Genomic DNA, 18,397 nt, shown 5'->3' with positions numbered 1-18,397 from the left:
CCTCAGCAGAGACTATCTTCAGCCTGATCCTATGGGGAGCTCTGGGGCATGACTTATACCACAGAGTTAGCCTTACCTTGAGACAAGGGAGCTGGCCTTTTGTATCCCCACACCTGCCCCAGCCAAATGTAGTCAAAGAAAATTTTCTGCAGAATACTGTAGCTGTTGTCCATTAGCAGCTAATGCTCAAGCAGCTGGAGATGAGTGCACTGACCTGGTAAAAGGGATCTGGGCAAGGCATCAATAGGGTCTACTGCAAGGTGGGAATGAGGGAGGTGACACAGAGGTGGCTCTTCATGCCATGTCTCAATCCCACTACCACCCAGATCCTAATCCTGACCTCCTCTGTTTCAGACACCGTCACCTCTGTGACACCCCGTGTCTGGGGAGCACATTTATGCTGAGCTCAACTAGATACTATCGGCTGAAGCTGCTGTTCTCTCTCTTCAGATGCTGGCAGCACTGGGGATTGACACAGCCTCTCTCCAATCCTACAATGGATCACCTTTAGCCTCCAAAAATGCCAATGACAGAAGGCACAGAATGAAGCCAAGGGTATCAGAGAGCTCCACAGATGACAACAAATCACCCCAATCTGAGTCTTACAAACAGCGCAGGAGGGTAAGGGGTTCAGGTTTATGCTCTAAAGATTACCTATCTTGGCAGCTTCCATGAACAATAGGTTGAAGTGGAAAGAGGTTCGTAGCAGGCAAAGAGCTGGAGACAAAGAGATTAAGAGGACATTTAAGTAATCCAGACCCCGGCCCCCGACCACAGTGGTCTAAACTAGGACAGAGGCAGTATGGATGGGAAAAGGGGGTGAATTATAAAGACTCATGGGGTGGGAAGGAAGCAACAAGATTGAGACTGTGGAATGTGTAAAAAAGAGAGAGGAGTTCGAAATGACTCCCAGGCTTCAGGATTGAGTAATTATTTATTTATTTTATTTTTATTTTTTTTCCCCCAAAGCACCAGTAGATAGTTGTATGTCATAGTTGCACAGCCTTCTAGTTGCTGTATGTGGGACGCGGCCTCAGCATGGCCAGAGAAGCGGTGCGTCGGTGCACGCCGGGGATCCGAACCCCGGCCGCCATCAGCGGAGTGCGCGCACTTAACCGCTAAGCCACGGGGCCAACCCCGTGGATTCAGTAATTAGATGAGTGGTGATTCTAACAGGAGCACTTGAGGAAGAACCCAGGTTTGTAGGGAAGATGGTGAGCCCACACTGGACATTCTGACCTTGAGGTGTCTGTGGACCTGCGGACATCAAGGGTCATCTTCCTTCTGACACTCTTATCTGCAATTCTGGAGCAGGGCGGGGCTGGGGGGGGTGGTCGCTGTCCATGGTACTGAAATTATTTACAAGCTTCTTTCTGACCTCATGCCTCAGCCCCTGCAGCTCAAATTCTCACCTATTATCGGCACAGAAGAACACAGCACTCATCTCTGTGATACAATCCAGCCTAGGAACAATTTCAGTACCTCACTTCAGACCCTGTAGCAATTCTGCCCACCATCGTAACTTTCTACCTCCCACTCCAAGATCCCCTGTACTCACAAAGTTTCCTCCACCACCTTCCTCTCCCTTGAAAGTCCTGTGTACCCCAATTATGCCCTTTCCTCAGGCCTTAGAGATAATAAGACCTTTGTAGAGAGTACTTCCTGCACTAATAGTACAGGAAAGGGGACCATCATGGCTATTTTTCAGGCCTTCTGACACTCACTTCCCTCTTAGTCTCTTTTCCTGTGCTCATCTGAAAAATGTTCTACTTTTTGGAATACTATTGCTACACCTCCAGATTTATGTGTGCATAAACGTACACAGGTATGCTCACATGCACACTGGCCTCAGTGATACTCACACTTCAGCATCTATCCGAGTCTACGCCCTTTCTTTCCTTGTTCTGCCTCTTTTGAGCAGCACCAGGCATGCACAGGGCACAGTTCAGAAGATGTTTCAGAGGAGATTTGACTAGGGTTCTGAAAATCATAGGTCAGAATGAATCACAGCTTCCATGGAAATGTCAATGACACTCTGAATTGGTCTTTAATTTCCCCCATTCAGTTAGCCCCACATAGGTTCGCACCTGGATGTCCAATAACTGTTTGGTGTGTGTGCTTATCTCTCCAACTAGGCTTACCTTCACAGGAGAAAAAGAGGAACTGTGTCTTGTTAATTAACAATACTAGGTGCTTGGTATAAACAGATGACTAAAACATGGTCCATTTCCCAAGGACTTCCATTTGGGTGGAGGAGGCAGATATAAAAACAGCTATATGTTAAATACAGTAATAGGGAGACATACATGGTGTTTTGGGAATAGAAAAGGAAACATCCACTCTTATGGGGGTGGAGGGTATATCAGGAAAGGCTTCCTGGAGGAGGGGATAATTGAAATGAATAGTAAATAGCGAGTAAGGATTCCTCCAGTAATTGAGGACTGGAAGGGTTTGGGGAGGAGTATTTTCCAGGCAGAAAGAAGAACACGTACATAGACAGGGAGGCACGGTTTGGGCACTTCTTTAATGCTAACTGATTAAGTGGAGTCCATTCAAGAAGGCATTCCCTTCCTCTTTCTCCAGGTGTATTCATGTGGTAAATAGACCATAGGCAGTTTTTATATAAAACCATTTTCTGACCAGCAGTAATAAGAGAAAGGTTTGGGGTAGCACCTAGGAGAGACACAGCAGAGGTTTGGCGGGAAACCAGATGGCCTGCCTGGATGATGCATTTTAAGGCAAATCTAATACTTAGATTCAGAGGTCATTGCCCACCCTTTGTCAAGCAGGTTAATTCTGAAATGTTAATTGGTGGCCGAGGAGGTACGGCCTGTCAAATATGGGACCCAAATTTTCTTCTTAGTTTCTTCGTTAGTTTGCTTAGTACCCAAGTGCAAATAACTCAATTGTCCCATCTTTAACAAGGATTTGCCAATTCTCCTTCTTTGCTATAAAAGTGGGAAGGATTCATGGATTTTTATGAGTTCCATAGTCCTTGGGCATATATTCTAGGCAAAGAGTGCTCACTTTATAATATAGAGATTGCAATGATGATTGCTGAACAGGATTGGGCTCCAAATTATCAAGAAAGAAAACTTCAGTTCTGTGGGATGGACTCTAATTGACAAGACGTCCCAACTTTTGTAGTTTAGTAAATAAAAGGAATTAAGGAAGGGGGAAAAAATTCAGCAGTATTATTGGAGTTTGGTGGGACGTCAATGTTTAGATTTTAGATATACTTTATATGACCTGAGGACAGAATTGATAACTTGGTTATGGTCAGGTTCCCATAGTAGTCATGGGAACTAATGAACCCAACATATTTTAGGGTTTCTGAGCCTATGAAATTAGCTCCTTTCCTCTGGCAACTGTAAGCTACACAGTTCCCTCACAGGAAGATTTTGATGGGAAATGTTTATTGATTTAGAGGAATGGCATTATTCTTCCAGGAAATTAGGCTGCTATGCTTTCTTCAATCTCCCCATTGTTAACTGTTCAAAGTTTGCCTCAAGGGATCCTGGAAGCGCATTACGTTATAAAGCTCTTGTCTCCTCCTTTGCAACACAAACTCTCACACATGCATAGGTTGGATCTAATGAATTGTAGAACCTAATTTTCAGACAATAAAGTGCACTCATTCATTCAACAACCATTTACCAAGCTTGTTCCAGTACTGGTGTGCATAACAGTCTCCTTAGGTTATAATTTTGCATGCGGAGCAGGGAATTTGAGATAGCTTTGTCCAGAACTATGACCCATCTGAGTGACAAGGTAGTCCTCTGACATGCCCTTGGCCTTCATGATCTATTTGCTGATCCTAAGCACCGTAATCTCATCTCTCTTGCCCTTTTTCCAGGCTATGTCAAGAATATTCTTTTCCTTGTTCTCTACTCATGTTTACCTAGAATACCCTTTAGATCTGTCTTTAATTTTCTACTGGAAAGTCATGAGAATAAGGGCAGGGAAATGGGAGTGGGTGGAGGGACGCGCTGAGCTTCCAGCCTGTCTTCTTTCCTGCTCCTCTGGGGCAATGTCCAGTCTTTCCTAGGCCTTACCTCTGGGAGACGCCGGGCTAGCCATGGCAGTGTGTTCCATTTCCGGGCCCCTGGCCAAGATGTCTCATTCCCTGATGGGGTCACAGATGATGGAGCCTTTCCCGGAGATTGTGAAAGCCGTCGGGGCTCCCTGCTGCTGGGTAGGGGTGCCAGCCAGCAAGGGCCCCTCCCTGGGAGTCCACTGCCTCAACCTCCCAACCCTAGCTCAGGGCATGGAGAAGATGGACACTCCACACTGCCCGCTAGTGAGCTTGCCCCTGGAGCCATCGAAGTCTCGGTGAGTTTGTGAATATTCCAACTCTCTTGGGCTGCCCTCCAGCTAGAGGCCTCTGGCCAAGAAGCCTTGAGCGTCACCCATGGAAGGGTCCTTTAGACATCACTCTGCCCAATACCTCCCACCTACTCCCATTTTACAGACAGCACTGGTGAGACCCAGAGAGAGAGACTGGGTTTAACTGAGGTCAAACAGGTTTTCTGGCTTACCTTGCAGTACAGTGATATGGATTATTTTCCAGGTAATCCCATATTTTTTCCAGTGTTTCTCTGTCCTCTCTCCATATCATTGCTTTAGAGATAGGCCTGCTTGCTCCCTGGATGAGCAGGAGAAAATTTGAAAGTTCTTCTCTACCTGCCTGTAGTTCTGTGACAACTACCCTGGGCTTGGCAAATGGGACTCAGAGAAATCCTGGGAGACGCCCTGGATAGATCTTAGCAGAAGCAAAGTAATCCTTGCTTTACCCAGAGATAACTTGCCAAAATGCACAAATTAGGCAACAGTGACTAACTGGCTAGCACTCTTAATAGAATAATCACAGAATGTAATGGCAAACCAGGGACTCCTCATTGGATTGGGAGCTGTGATTTAATTTGAGCTCTCCCTCCAGTTTCAGTAATGATGCTTCTAGTGTTTTTCATTTGCCCTCTCTTGCTAGCCAAGGACAGAGAGCAGTTTGCAAACAGACTGGTGAACTGACCATTATATGGCTCTACTGACTTGGATAAGTCCTACAGAGTTACCTCAGCTCCATCTCTGATTGGTTGTCATGTGATTCAGGGTCCCAGCAAGAAACAGATGAACCACTTCAATGGGCAAGGGGAGAGAGTTTATTGAAGTATTTACAGAGGTGTGCGCTGGACTCTGGAACTAAGAAGGGACAGTGAGGCACCTAGAGACTAGCAAAAGTGAGAAGCTGTTATGTGCCTAGGCTAGGGGGTGAGGGAAAGGACCAGAACCAGAACCCAGCAAGAGCTGTAGCTGTGTGTGAGAGGTGGCCAGACAGAATCTGTGATCTCAGGTGGAGGATCCTGGCCACAACTCAGCCACAGCCCAGCCACAGCCCAGCAGGGAAGAAACCAGGTGACAGATAGCTGACTCCTTCTCCTTCCAGTTTCTAATCTCCTATCTGTGCCTCCCACCAGCCAAACCTCACCAGAACTAGAAGGTGAGCGTGATGCAGTTTTCACAGGTCACCCTCCTCAGGCACAGAACAGGGCAGAGAAGGTGGAGAGCAGGTCTCCAAAGGCCACAGAGAATCACCAGCACAGTGCTAAAGTCAAAGCCAGCCTGCAGGAGGTGCTTGAACACTCTAGAAAATGCCTCATTCAAGAAACCTCATTATTGCTCCCCAGACTACCACTTTCCTAGATATTCTGACCTTGATTCATTTTAGTTAAAGTATTTGACTTGTGCAAGATAAACTCTTTAAGCCCTTCCATGTCCCATGGACCTGGGTTTCAATCACAGCTGTGCCATTTACCAACTGAGTCCTGTAGCAACTCCCTTAAATTCTTCAAGCCTCCATGTCTCCCCTTATAAAAAGGTTTCTAAATAGCTGAAGGGCTAAATAGAATAATAAAGTGCCTACATTTATATACATATGTCTGACAAGCAGCAACAGCAGCTGTGAGTATCTTTTGTTGAGTCCTCATGGTTGAAAACTTTCTAAACCTTCTTTATATGGACTAAGTGCTTACTACATACCTATGAGCTTCGCCTATGGCAGTTGCTCAATAGATGCTTCCTGAATTTGGATTCTGAATGGTTTGTGCAGAGCTGAATCAGCTGCTGTGGGCCTTGGATTCCCCACATCCAGGGGCTGGGTGTGACTAGAGGTAGGGGCCTGACCCAGAGCCCAGACAGAACTTCCGGTGAAGGTCCAAAGAGGAAGGGTCAAAAGGATTGTGTCAGACAACTAAAACTGGACAATCAACACACACAAATATTCCCTCAGAAAGTGACTGGGTGGAATTGGAACGGAGTTGTGCATTGCGTGGGGAATGGGCCTATTGGAAGGGAGGTCAAGAAAGCCTATCGTGGAGTAGGAATTCTGTGTAACATCATAGGTACAGCCCAGAGGAAGTCTCATAATGACTGCCCGGCCTGCTGCTCTTGCAGCTGTCACTTCCCTTTGGTAGAAACCTCAGGGAGCCTGGAGGCAGCCCAGTCCCCACCCTGGTGCCCAGGTACCTATCCTGGGGCAGGAGTTTGTAGGACCTCAGGTGAGCCCAGGTCCCTCTGTTAGCCACAAACATATGCTCTGGTTGCACCCTAACTCTGCATCCTGGTCCTCACACTTGAGCTCTTACCCCAAGTTCAAGCAGTAGCCTGTTTCTCCAAGCGTGACTCCAAGGAGAGGATCATAACTTCCCTGGGCAGCTCACAATCCCATGAGACTGGCCAATAAGAGGCTGAGTGATCTGTCTTTGTCACTGAAGACTTCAGGTTGGAGGAGTGTCCTGACTCTGTTTGTGTCCCAGCAGGCACTTGATGCAGGACAAAAGAAGAATTTCTTATCAGCAGAATACTTGAATGAACCTTTCCAAGTCCAAAGGGCAATGAGTGTTGTCAGTATCATGACCTCCATCCTCGAGGGTAAGTACTGCTCAGTGGAATGTCCATCCGTTATGTCCTGATGAGTCTTCACATGAGCAGCAGAGGGAATGCCCCAAACCTGTGTCAATGGGCACGCATCTCTGTGCCCTGGGATCCTAATACTCCTCTTTTTTATGCCCTTGGCTCCATCACCCTTTATCAATTTTTTTAATGTGGATAATTTTTCAAAAACAATAGAATCCAATGAATGAAATGCCTGAGTTCATCTTTTATTCAAATTAACATCTGCTTCATATGTATTCACAAAACTAGATTTTAAGAAGTGATCTGGCAGGCACCAGAGAATTTCAAGCTACCACTCAGATATATAAATTTAATAGTCTTTCATTTTCAAACATGGCAAAATTATCCTGATGTTTCTGATGGCTGTAACTTTTACGGTTATAACTTAATTTCTGTCTCAAGCCCCCATTATGCTGAGCATTGGAAGGCAATTTAAGTAAATTAATCGATTAATTTACCCAAATCCTTGTTAATTCAAGGTTCCATCAATCAAGTGGGAATCTACTCAGTATCCCTAGGGATGCGTCCAAGTTCCAGTTGCTTACACCAAGCTAAGGGTGGAGGAAAAGAATGGCACTGGGTCATGGCCACCTGACATTCAAGTTTCCAAAGATCTGCATTCTCTTCTCCCTGAGTATAAGGCCTGTCTTCTTATCCAGGTTTTATTTTGCCTTGGGATATGGAAAATATGGCCTTAGTCATATCCAGTTATTTATCTCCCCTAGACATGTTTAAAATGTCATGGGCTGGAGGAGGGAGAAGGGAGCTTGGATGTTGGTTGTTCCTGAGAAGGGGGCCTGTGTGCTCTCCTCCCAGCCTGGGCTGAATCCTAACTGCAAGGGAGAGCAAGGTAGACAAGAGAAACCAAAAGAAAAATGTTTGAGGGATTTGAAACAGAGCCAATCTGTGCCCTACTTTCTAGGTGAAGCCAGAGGTGGCAAGCCTTAGAAAGAGACCCCCATGCCCAGTATGGCACAGAAACTGTAGAGTAGAATGGGCCAGTAAGGTACCTGGTAGAGAAGCCCTGGGGCAGCCTCAGAGAGGGGCCTGTGGCCCCAGCACAACAGGAGAGTAGCTGGATGATGACCTCACCCCCAATGAAGGCTACAGAAGAAAATGAGTGAGAGCCAAAAAGGGAACCTGGAGAGGCAAAGAGGGAACAGCAGTCTCCGTGGCTTTCCCACCAGAGACCAGGTGGGAACTATGATGACTCAAGTAAATACACCTGGCAATGACTAAGGACCAGCTCAACCCCACCACCTTTGAGCGCCCCAGAACTCAGACACCCCCTCAGACAACAAAGTGGAAGCAGACATTAAATTAACCAAAACAGAGTCCCCAGGTTGGGAACTTGAAGTATAAATTGAATTCTATTATAGGGAAAAGCAACGCTTAAGTTACACTTCTTGCATACCAGAGTTTGTGTTTTGAGAAATGTGTACACATTCCAGTAACAACAGTGTGCACATACTCTTACATGATTTTTCCTCATTGATATTTATTTAATAATCACTTTTCATTGGAATAGTGTCTGCATGCTTAACATTTTTCACGGCTGTGTAGAATTTAACCATGCTGCTGTGCCCATGGTTTTTTGTTGAACAGGTGGGTTGCTTGTTTTGTTTTTGTTTTTTTCTTTTAGCCATCAAACAGCAAACATTAAATACAAACAGCTTGCTTTTTCATTTATTCCTCAGAATTATCAAGCTTCCTCCTTCCCTCTGTGTTCATTTCTTCACCCATCAACAAACATTTGCTGAGCACCTGCCATGTGTCTGGCATGGTTCCAGGTGCTGGGGATTCAGTGGTGAACAAGATAGAAGCCTGTGCTGTGCTCATGGAATCCACATCCTGGGGCCAGGGTGTACAGATGACAAATACAAACAGATTTTCAGGTAGTGATAAGAAGTAGGAGAAAAAATAAAATAGGGAAGAAGATAGAGAATAGGGGGCTGCAGAAGGGGCTATTTTACATATAGTGGTTGCAGAAGGCCATTCTCTCTAAGGAGACCAGAAATCTGAATAAAGTGAGGGAATCAGCCTTGTGAGAACCTGGGAGAGAGAGTTCTAGACAGACGAACAGTAAATGCAGTGCATTTTGCAGGAATGAGAAAGGAATGAACCAAATGAGTGTCCTAAACACACCCCAATTTAGGTAAGAACAAAAGAAGTCTCAAGATGGATGAGAGGCAACAGAGGGTAGTAGTTGAGAACACAGACCCTGGAACCTGACTGCCTGGGTTTGCACTCCGGCTCTGCCCCTTATGGTAAGCTGTGCAACCTTGGAGCTCCATTAACTGCTTTGTGCCTCAGTTTTCTCACCTGTAAAATAGTGAAAATGTACTTATCTTGTGGTGTTTTGTGAGGATTAAATGAGTTAGCATAAGTAAAGCGCTTGGATCTGTGACTGGCACACAGGGAATACTCAGCAGATGTTGGCTATTGTTATTCACAAGGTTGTAAATTCCATGAGGACAGACATGTGTCTGTTTTGCTCGCAACTGGATTTCCAGTTCCTAGAAGAGCAGTGCATGGCACATGGTAGGCACTCAACAAACAGTTCTTGAGTGAATAGTGAAGGAGTGTGATGAATAAAGGTAATGCTGGGGGAGGGTGATGCTAATTTATAATGACCTGAACTGATGAAGAGGAAGAGAATAAGGAATGATCAGATATCCTGAGGTAGGAAAGACTTTCTCTCAAGGAAGATTCTGGGAGAGAAGACTAGGAAAGGCAGGAGAAACATTGATATTTTTAAGAGAATCTGGGTAAAGATGTCCTTAGGTTAGGTCAAAGAGGTCAAAGTTTTTTGAGCATAGGACAGATGACCTGTGATCTTCTCCGGTTGGACAGTCTATCCACTACATCCATGGAATACATGAAGGATGCTTGATGCTGTCAGAGTTGTGATAGGATTTACAAAGTCTACCTCTTTGGGGATGATTGTGCCTGAGAAAGTTTGGCCCAAGCTAGTAAGAACTTGGTAATTCACTGAGCTCAGGGCACATGAACCACCTATCCTTGGCATACAAGCTAAGACTTGACAGTTGTCCAAACCAGAAGACCATAAGCAGGAGCACAGCAGTGAGCACAGCCCCGTCTCTGCCCTCATGCTGAGTGGGAGAGAAGGACAGGAAGTGAGTTATTACCAGGTGCTGAGTGTCTTGAAGGAGAAGTGCAGGATGCTAAGGGAAATACGGTAAGGCTAGCCTGGGGTTAGGGAAGTATGCCAGGCAGAAAAGACAGCAAAATTCCTGCAGCAGAAGAGAGCATAACATTTGAAGAAATGAAAAAGGCTGATGTCGCTGGAGCATAGAGAGCAAGGAGAGGGGCTCAAAATAAGGCTAGAGAGATGGACTGGGGCCAGACCCACAGAACTTTCTACATCATATTAAGGGTTTTGGACTTCATCCTAAAAGCAGTGAGGTGCCATTAAAAGATTGAAGGCAGGGGAGCTACATTTGCATTTTATAAAGGTTACTCTGAATTTGTGTAGAGAAGGGAACTAAGAAGGACAGAGCATTAGCAGGGAAACCAGTTAGGCAGAAGCCAGGTGAGAGACGGCATTGCCTGGACTCTGGGGCAGTGGCAGTGGGGATGATGGGAAATGGGAGGATTTGAGAGCTACCTAAGGGGCATAAGATTCAGGACTTGGTGGTCACATGGTTCTGGTGTAAGCAACTGAAGGGATGCCGGTGCAAAGACTCATAAAGCGAACACTTTAGAGGGAGCAGAGGGATTCACTGGGGAAAGATGAGAGGGTAAGATCATGAGTTCAGTGTGGGACATATTGGGTTTCAGGAGCCCTTGAGACAGTCAGGTAGGCATGTCCAGTAGGAAGCTGGCTTTATGATAAATGGGTCTAGAACTTAGAAGACGAGGGTGGCCTTGAGATACATATTTGAAAGCAGTTTGAATATACGTAGTAATTTTGAAATGGTGCAAGTGGATAAGATGACATAGAGAGAATCACGTTAGAAGAGAATAAGGTCTGGGACAGAGTTCTAAGAAACTACAATGTTTAACGATTGAGGAGAAGAGATGGAGCCAGTAGAGGAGGCTGAGAATGAATGCCTAGAAATGCGAGAAGACCAAAAAGAATACCTCGCAGAGCCAAGAGTATAAGTTCCTTCAGGAAGAAGAGAAAGGTCAAAAGAGGCAATGCTATAGAAAGACCAAGTAAGATCAAGCCTGAAAAGAGTCCAAGGGCTTTAGTCACATGCACGTCTTTGGTGATCTGAGCAAGAGAGGATTAGTGGAGTAGGGAAGTAGAGAGAGGCCACATTGGAGGGGGTTGAAGAGTGAGTGAGAGGTGAGGAACTGGAGATATAGTATACAGACAACTTTTTCAAGAAGTTTGCCTGTGAAGGGGAGGAGATAGTAAAATAACACTAAGGTGTAAGTAGAGTTGAAGGAAGGTTTTTTGGTTTTCCTGTGTGGGTTTTTTTAAGCATATTTACTTGCTAAGCGGGAGGATCTGTGAGAATGGGAAGGACTGAAGATAAAGGAAAGAGAGGAAATATTCAATAAATTCCTGAAGTGGCAGGAGAGGCCGCATGAGTGGAGACATTGGCTGTTAGTAGGAGAAGGGACATCTCTAATTGTAAAGAAGGAAAGGAGGAAAGTTCTTTCTGGATTAGCTTTTTGCAGGAGATTCTTTTGGGGAGAAACTATGATCACGTTGCAAGCCAGCAACTGCGTGATTCTTTTAGCCTCTGGTGTCTCCCCAGACAGTCAAGATCAGCAAAGTTAAGGCTGTTTACAAGGCTGCGTCTCTTTCCTGTCCTGCCTCACAGACAGGCTGCTTCCTGACCTAATGGCGTATCTGCAAGATTCCTCATTCGGTCCTACTTCCTGTGCTGCTTTTTAGGTGCAAAATAGGTCCAGGGAAGCTCCTGCTTTTGTTTCAACTGGAGTGTGTTGATTTTGATCCCAGGACATACTAACTTCTTTAGAGAGCTATGCTTTGCCAGTTTTGATCTCTATAGTTTCCAGCGCCCCTCCAGAACACCCTCCTGCACCCTGATTGACCCGTGCCGCATTTGATAGCCTTTGAACATAACTTACTATTTGAGTTTACAGGTGTTACCTAGTTTGATCAAAAATAGAGTTTGCATTTCTCTTGCTCAGTCTCCTTGATGCCTTTGGAGCTTTCTGGAAGTAAAAGGGGCAGCACATTCTTTTTTTTTTTAATTGGGAAGATTTTTTTCAGTTTTATTAAGGTATAATTGACAAATAAAGTTGTAAGATATTTAAAGTATACATTGTGATGATTTGATATACATATACATTGTGAAAGGACTCCCCCCATCTAGTTAATCAATATATTCATCACCTCATGTATTTATGTTTTTTTTTTTTTTTTTGGTGAGAACATTTAAGTTCTACTCTCCTAACAAATTTCAATTATACAGTGTTATCAGCTATAGTCACCATGTTTTACATTAGATTCTCATACCTTATTCATCTTTTAGCTGAAAGTTTGTATCCTTTTACCAACCTCTCCCCATTTCCCTCACCTTCCAGCTCCTAACAACCACTTTTCTACTCTCTGTTTCCGCGAGTTCAACTTTTTTTTTTTAGATTCCACATATAAGTGATATCATGCAGTATCAGTATTTGTCTTTGTCTGGCTTATTTTACTTAGCATCATGCCCTCAAGGTTGAGGGCAAACACCAAGATTTCCTCCTTTCTCATGACTGAATAAGACTCCATTGTGTGTGTGCATATATATATATATACCACTTCTTCTTTATCCATTCATGCATTGATGGACACTTCAGTTTTTTCCATATCTTGGCTACTGTGAATAAAGCTGCAATAAACATGGGAGTGCAGATATTTCTTTGATATCTTGTTTTCATTTCCTTTGGATGTATAGCCAGAAGTGGGATTGCTGGATCATATGATGGTTCTATTTTTAATTTTTTGAGGAACGACCATAGTGCTTTCCATAGTGGCTGCACAATTTACATTCCCATCAACAACGCACAGGGGTTCCCTTTCCTCCACATCCTTGGCAACACTTGTTATGTCTTGTCTTTTTCATAATAGCCATTCCAATGCGTGTGAGGTGATAGCTCATTGTGGTTTCAATTTGCGTGTCCCTGATGATTAGTTATGTAGAATACTTTTTTATATCCTGTTGGCCATTTGTATGTTTTCTTTGGAAAAAATTCTATTCAGTTCCTCTACCCATTTTTTAATTAGATTTTGGTTTTTTGCTATTGAGTTATATGAGTTCTTTATATATTTTTGATAATAACCCCTTGTTAGATATATGATTTGCAAATATTTTCTCCCATTCGGTAGGTTGACATTTCATTTTGTTGATGGTTTCCTTTGCTGTGCAGAAGCTTTTTAGTTTGGTATAGTCCCACTTGTTTATTTTTGCTTTTGTTGCCTTTGCTTTTGGTGTGAAATCCAGAAAATCATTGCCAAGAGTTTGCATTTTTATTTCTCAGTCTCCTTGACGCCTTTGTTGATTTCTGGAAGTAGAAAGGGCAGCACATTTTTTACTCCACAATTTTAAATAGAATCTCTGTATCAAATTTTTATTTAGAACATTTTTGTTTGAATAGGCAATATATTACACAGAATTTAAAAGGTACAAAAGGGCATATGAAAAAAGGCATATATAAAAAAGAAATATCCCTCTGTCCACCCTGTTCCCTTCCCCAGAAACAATACTCAAACCAGTTGTTTTGTGTTTCTTTCCAAAAATATTCTATGTATGTTCAATCAAAAATATATAGCCCTTTTTATTCCTTGCAAATGGTAGCATATCATATATACTATTCTGTACCACAATTTGTTCAATTAATGTATTTTGAAAATCATTCTACATAAGTACCCTTATGCTTTCAGATAACAGTTAGTATTACATTGTATGGATGTACCATAATTTATTTAACCAATCTACTCTTGATGGGAAGTAAACTCTGCAGTCAATACATCACTTTCTAGATGTAGAGGTTTAACCATAGGTTAAACGCCTTGAAGTGAAATTGCTTTGTCAAAGGGGGTATGCCTTTTTAATTTTGAAAGATGGTGGATACTTTCCATAAATGTAAAAATTTTTACCCACCCAAGCGATAGATGATATTGCCTTTCAACCCACACCCTCCTGAACATGATTTTTAGACTGTTTTGTCTTTTCTGATCAGTGAGAATAATATCTCAGTACAGTTTTATTTTGCATTTCTCTCATTTTAAGTATTGTTGACAATCTTTTCAAATATTTACAAACCATTTGAATTTTCTTTTCAGAAACTATCTGATTGTTTTTCTATTGGGTTGGTCTTTTTCTCATTGATTTTTAAGAGTTCTTATTTAGTAATGAAATTAGCATTTTGTCTATGATATGAGCCACGATTATTTTTCTCATTTTTTTACTTTATTTGACCAAATGTTTTAGATTATAAATCCACAGTAAGTCATTATAACAGTATGATAGTGAAAATAAATAGTCTGATCTATGGAAAAAAATGGACACATGATTATGTATATGCATATGAAAATATATGGACATATATGGGAATAACTTATGACAAAAATGAAATTTCAAATCCTTTGGGAAGTGAGGTATTATGCAATAAATAGTGTTGATATAAATAATCAGATATTGGAAAAAATTAACTGGATCAATATCTTACTCCATACTCAAAATAAACTGCAGATGCACCAAAATTTTAAATGAAAAAGGTGAAACTACAAAAGAACTAGAAGAAAACATAGATTTTTTCCAAATCTCACAGTGAGAAAGGCTTTATTTGCAAAGCATGAAAGCAAGAAATCATAAAGAACAGCACTGATAAATTTGACCACATATAAATTTTCTAATGACCTATGGGAAAAAGAAACTGTTAGCAGAATTTGGGAGCATATGCTTATTTCTATAAACCCATTTCTTTTGGAAAAAAAAATGCATATAGCAAAAAAATGGTCAAACACTACCATGTGTAGACAATGACAACAATGTCTCCCTTCCACTAAAGATCCTCCCTGCTCCCCAGGCTCCCGGTGCACTTCACCAGTTTCTCTTGTGTCCTGCTTGCAATATTCTATGCATCTATGAGCACACGTACACACAAATACACACACAGACACACATATCACATATATATAAAGTTTTTTTATATCTCCATAAATAAATCTGCCTCATCCTTTTTCATAACGTGCTTTACCAGTTTTTTCCTTTTTTATTACTATTATAAACAATGGACATCATCTCTCTTTGCCCACATAGGCTGGTATATCTGCTGGGTGCGTGTCTTACAGTGGAATTTGTAGACAGACCTAAAGCTATGCAATTGCCCTCCACAGGGGTGGTCCCAGTTACACAACTAAGTTGAGATTTAATGGACGCAGCTAGAGAGATGAGCCTGGTGCTTAAGGAAGAGATCAGAAACTGGACATATAATTTGAGGGGAATCAGCATAGAGATGGCTTTTTAAGGCCATGGGGCTCAATGAGATTACCTAGAGAGAGAAAAAAAAGTGAGAACAAGGAGAGAATGCTTGAGTTCTCCAATGTGTAGAGGCAGGAAGGGAAGAGGGAGACAAGAATAGAAACTGAGAAGAAGCAGTCACTGATATGGGAGAAAAACCAAGAGATTGTGATGTCCTGGAAGCCAGAGAGACAAAAGGTTTCAAGGAGAGCATTATAAATTCTGTTAAATGCTGTGAGAGACACAGTAAGGTGAGGACTAGAAATTGAGGATTTGAATTTAGAAGGGGTAAAGGGCTGATTCTAGGGGTCAGGGAGGGAACAGGAAGTGGGAAAGCGGAGAAAATTAAGTGTAGAAAACTCATGTGAGGAATTTTGCTGTTAAGGGGACAGTAGATGAAGGATAACATGGGTCCAGGGAGACCTTTTTAAAAGTGGAGATATAATTAAAGCATGTTCACATGCTGATGGGAATGGTCCAGAGGGGAGGGAGGGGGGTGACACAGGCTTTGAGTAGGTGTGAGAGGGAGGGGCCCCGGCACAGAGGGGAGGAGTACAGCAAGTTCAGGCACTGTGTGGGCGTGGAGCAGAACATGGGGATGGACTCGCAGATTCTTTGGAGACTCAGTGATAGGAAGAAGAGGAAGTTCTTTGGTGAGTGATTCTGCATTCTGAGGGAATCAAAGGGAGCTCATCAAGAGAGAGTGAGGTTTAGAGAAGGAGAGGTGGAGGCTGGAGGAGATGAGAAATGCTAGTCTGGGAGACTGAAGGTGTGGACTGAAATGGAGAAAGGCAGCAGGATTTCTGGGCAGTGACAAGCGGGGACTCACGTATCTCTAGCGGGACCAGTCAGCATGGTTGTGTATTTTTCCAGCTAGGTTCACCTGGTTGGGTGCAGGTGCAGAGCAGTCTGCATGTGGGGTTTATTCAGGGCTGGGGTTTTGCAAGCAAGTACAATGGAGGGAGAGAGGGGCAAGGGAATCGAGGGTATCTGCAAGGGAGTATATAGAGGGGTGGACATGAAATCTAAGCTGGGTAAGTTGAGAAGTAAGGACAAGACATAGGCAATGGGCAGTTAAAAAGAGTAGGGCCCATGGTTTGGAGGACTGAATGGGACGGAGACTGGATTGCACTTGCTACACTGAAGGAGTTCAAAAAGTAGGAAATGGTAATGGGGGGGGTGGTGCTGAAGTGGAGATTGGAGGTGGTAGTTATTAGTAATGGCAAGGTCTCGGGGATGGCCATGGGATGGGGCTCTGAGGTGACACATGGCTAACAGCTATCATTGACCACACCTGTGATGCAGAACTCGAGGAGTCTGAACAGAGATGCCCGCCCTGCTTGACCAGCTTGGCTCAGAAGTATCTGATCTGGGAGTGCTGCCCCACGTGGGTGAAGCTCAAGACATTTCTCTTTGAGATTGTGACGGACCCCTTTGCGGAGCTCACCATCACCTTGTGCATCGTGGTGAACACAGTCTTCATGGCCATGGAGCACCACGGCATGAGCCCCGCCTTTGAAGCCATGCTCCAGATAGGCAACATTGTGAGTGCACTGGCAGCCATCGCCTAGGCTGTCATGGTTGGGGGCTTTGGGTGGTGTGGCAGCATGCCCTCATTTGTTGGAGTGTTGATCTACCTAGCTGAGAGCAGAGGAGCAGTGTGAGAGATGAGTGGACACTGAGTGCAGGAAGTCAAGTCTGGAGGACCAGGCTGAGCTGGTGGGAATTGCTTTGGGATGAACAAGCGCAGAGAAGAGGACCAAGACAGTCCTGATCTAGGGGCAGCTAGCTCCTCCTTTACAGAACTTAGGACAGCCACTTGAATTCTCCGGATCTCACCTGCCTCTACCTTGAAATGAGGATAAATGTCCCTTTCCCAACTAAAGACAATCTACAGACTTGCAAGTTTCCTTCCAATTTTATTGCTTTTATGACTGCAAAACACAGTGGCTGTGGTTTTTCAGTGCTGCCGTCTAAGGGCACAAAGAGTGGGAGAGGGAAGAGGAAGATACTGAGAGGGAGGGAACATGGAAACCTGATTGCTGTTGTAACAAAAGCATCAGGGAGTCAGAACTTTTCTTTCATATCTGGCTTAGACGTGACGGTACTTTAAATTTTCCTCCATTAATTTTTAGTATTATTTTCTTTTAACAAGATAAAATCCATACTGGATTTCACTGCATGCTGAGTAAAGTGTCTGACTCAGAGGGAAAGCAACTGTCCTCAACCTGTGCCCCCTCACAGGAATAATAACAGAGCCAACTTTATTTGAACACGTACTCAAGACCGGACATGGTCTCAGATGCTTCTCATGGAGTATCTCATTGTATTTTCACAACAACCCTCAGTAGGTACCTGGTAGGTATTATTATTATTCCCTTTCACAGATGGAAAAACTGAGGCACAGGAGGTTAAATAATTTGCCCAAGGTCCTAGAGGTGAGTAAGAGGCAGAAATGAGATTTGAACCCAGGCCAACTGGCTCCAGAGCTCACACTTCTCAAGTCCTGGGCTAAACTGCCTCTCAGGACCTGCTGATGTGTGTGACAGAGTGTGCATGTTGAGTGCACATGTGTGTATGAGTGTATGGGAATGTGCGTAAGAACGAACAAGAGAGTACACCCACGCACACATGATCAGCAGAAGCTGGAAAGGTCAGGGTCTTGCCTCCATGTCTTCACCCTACACCATGTGGTCCTCCACACCAGTGTTCACCCGACTAAAGGTGGCTGACTAGGTCCATCAGGACTGTCCAGCTCTTCTGAATCCTTGTAGGCTGCAGATTTAGGTAGAAGGAGGGGTCTCAGAAAATGTGACCACTCTTCCTTAGAAACCTCCCCCCTCCCTCAAAATCCAGGGATGCAAAAAGGATTCCAGTAGGTTCTGGGATACTGTGGAACCAGCATGCCTTACCTTTTGGCAGCCCCTAAGCTAAGAGGTGGCATTCTATTTAAAGTTGGTGTGAAAAGAAGAAATGGAAAGAGAAGGGAGAGCTTA

General features: G+C 43.7%; 1 protein-coding gene across 2 annotated transcripts in view; it reads left to right on the top strand.

Moving 5' to 3' along the window:
* The window catches only part of SCN10A (sodium voltage-gated channel alpha subunit 10), an 89,484-nt gene that overhangs the window by 28,072 nt on the left and 43,015 nt on the right, over window positions 1–18,397 (top strand). For both annotated transcript variants that reach the window (XM_087431719.1, XM_087431720.1), the window contains 4 exons: window positions 451–621; window positions 4,039–4,332; window positions 6,816–6,927; window positions 16,707–16,945. In XM_087431719.1, coding sequence (XP_087287845.1) covers window positions 451–621; window positions 4,039–4,332; window positions 6,816–6,927; window positions 16,707–16,945 — 816 coding nt within the window. The remainder of the gene's footprint in view (window positions 1–450; window positions 622–4,038; window positions 4,333–6,815; window positions 6,928–16,706; window positions 16,946–18,397) is intronic.

This window comes from Ceratotherium simum, chromosome 5, assembly GCF_057802395.1.
Source record: "Ceratotherium simum simum isolate JZ-2026a chromosome 5, ASM5780239v1, whole genome shotgun sequence".
NCBI classification, from domain to species: Eukaryota; Metazoa; Chordata; class Mammalia; order Perissodactyla; family Rhinocerotidae; genus Ceratotherium; species Ceratotherium simum.
Note: the sequence above shows the minus strand (reverse complement) of the source record. Positions and strands in the feature narration are given on the sequence as shown.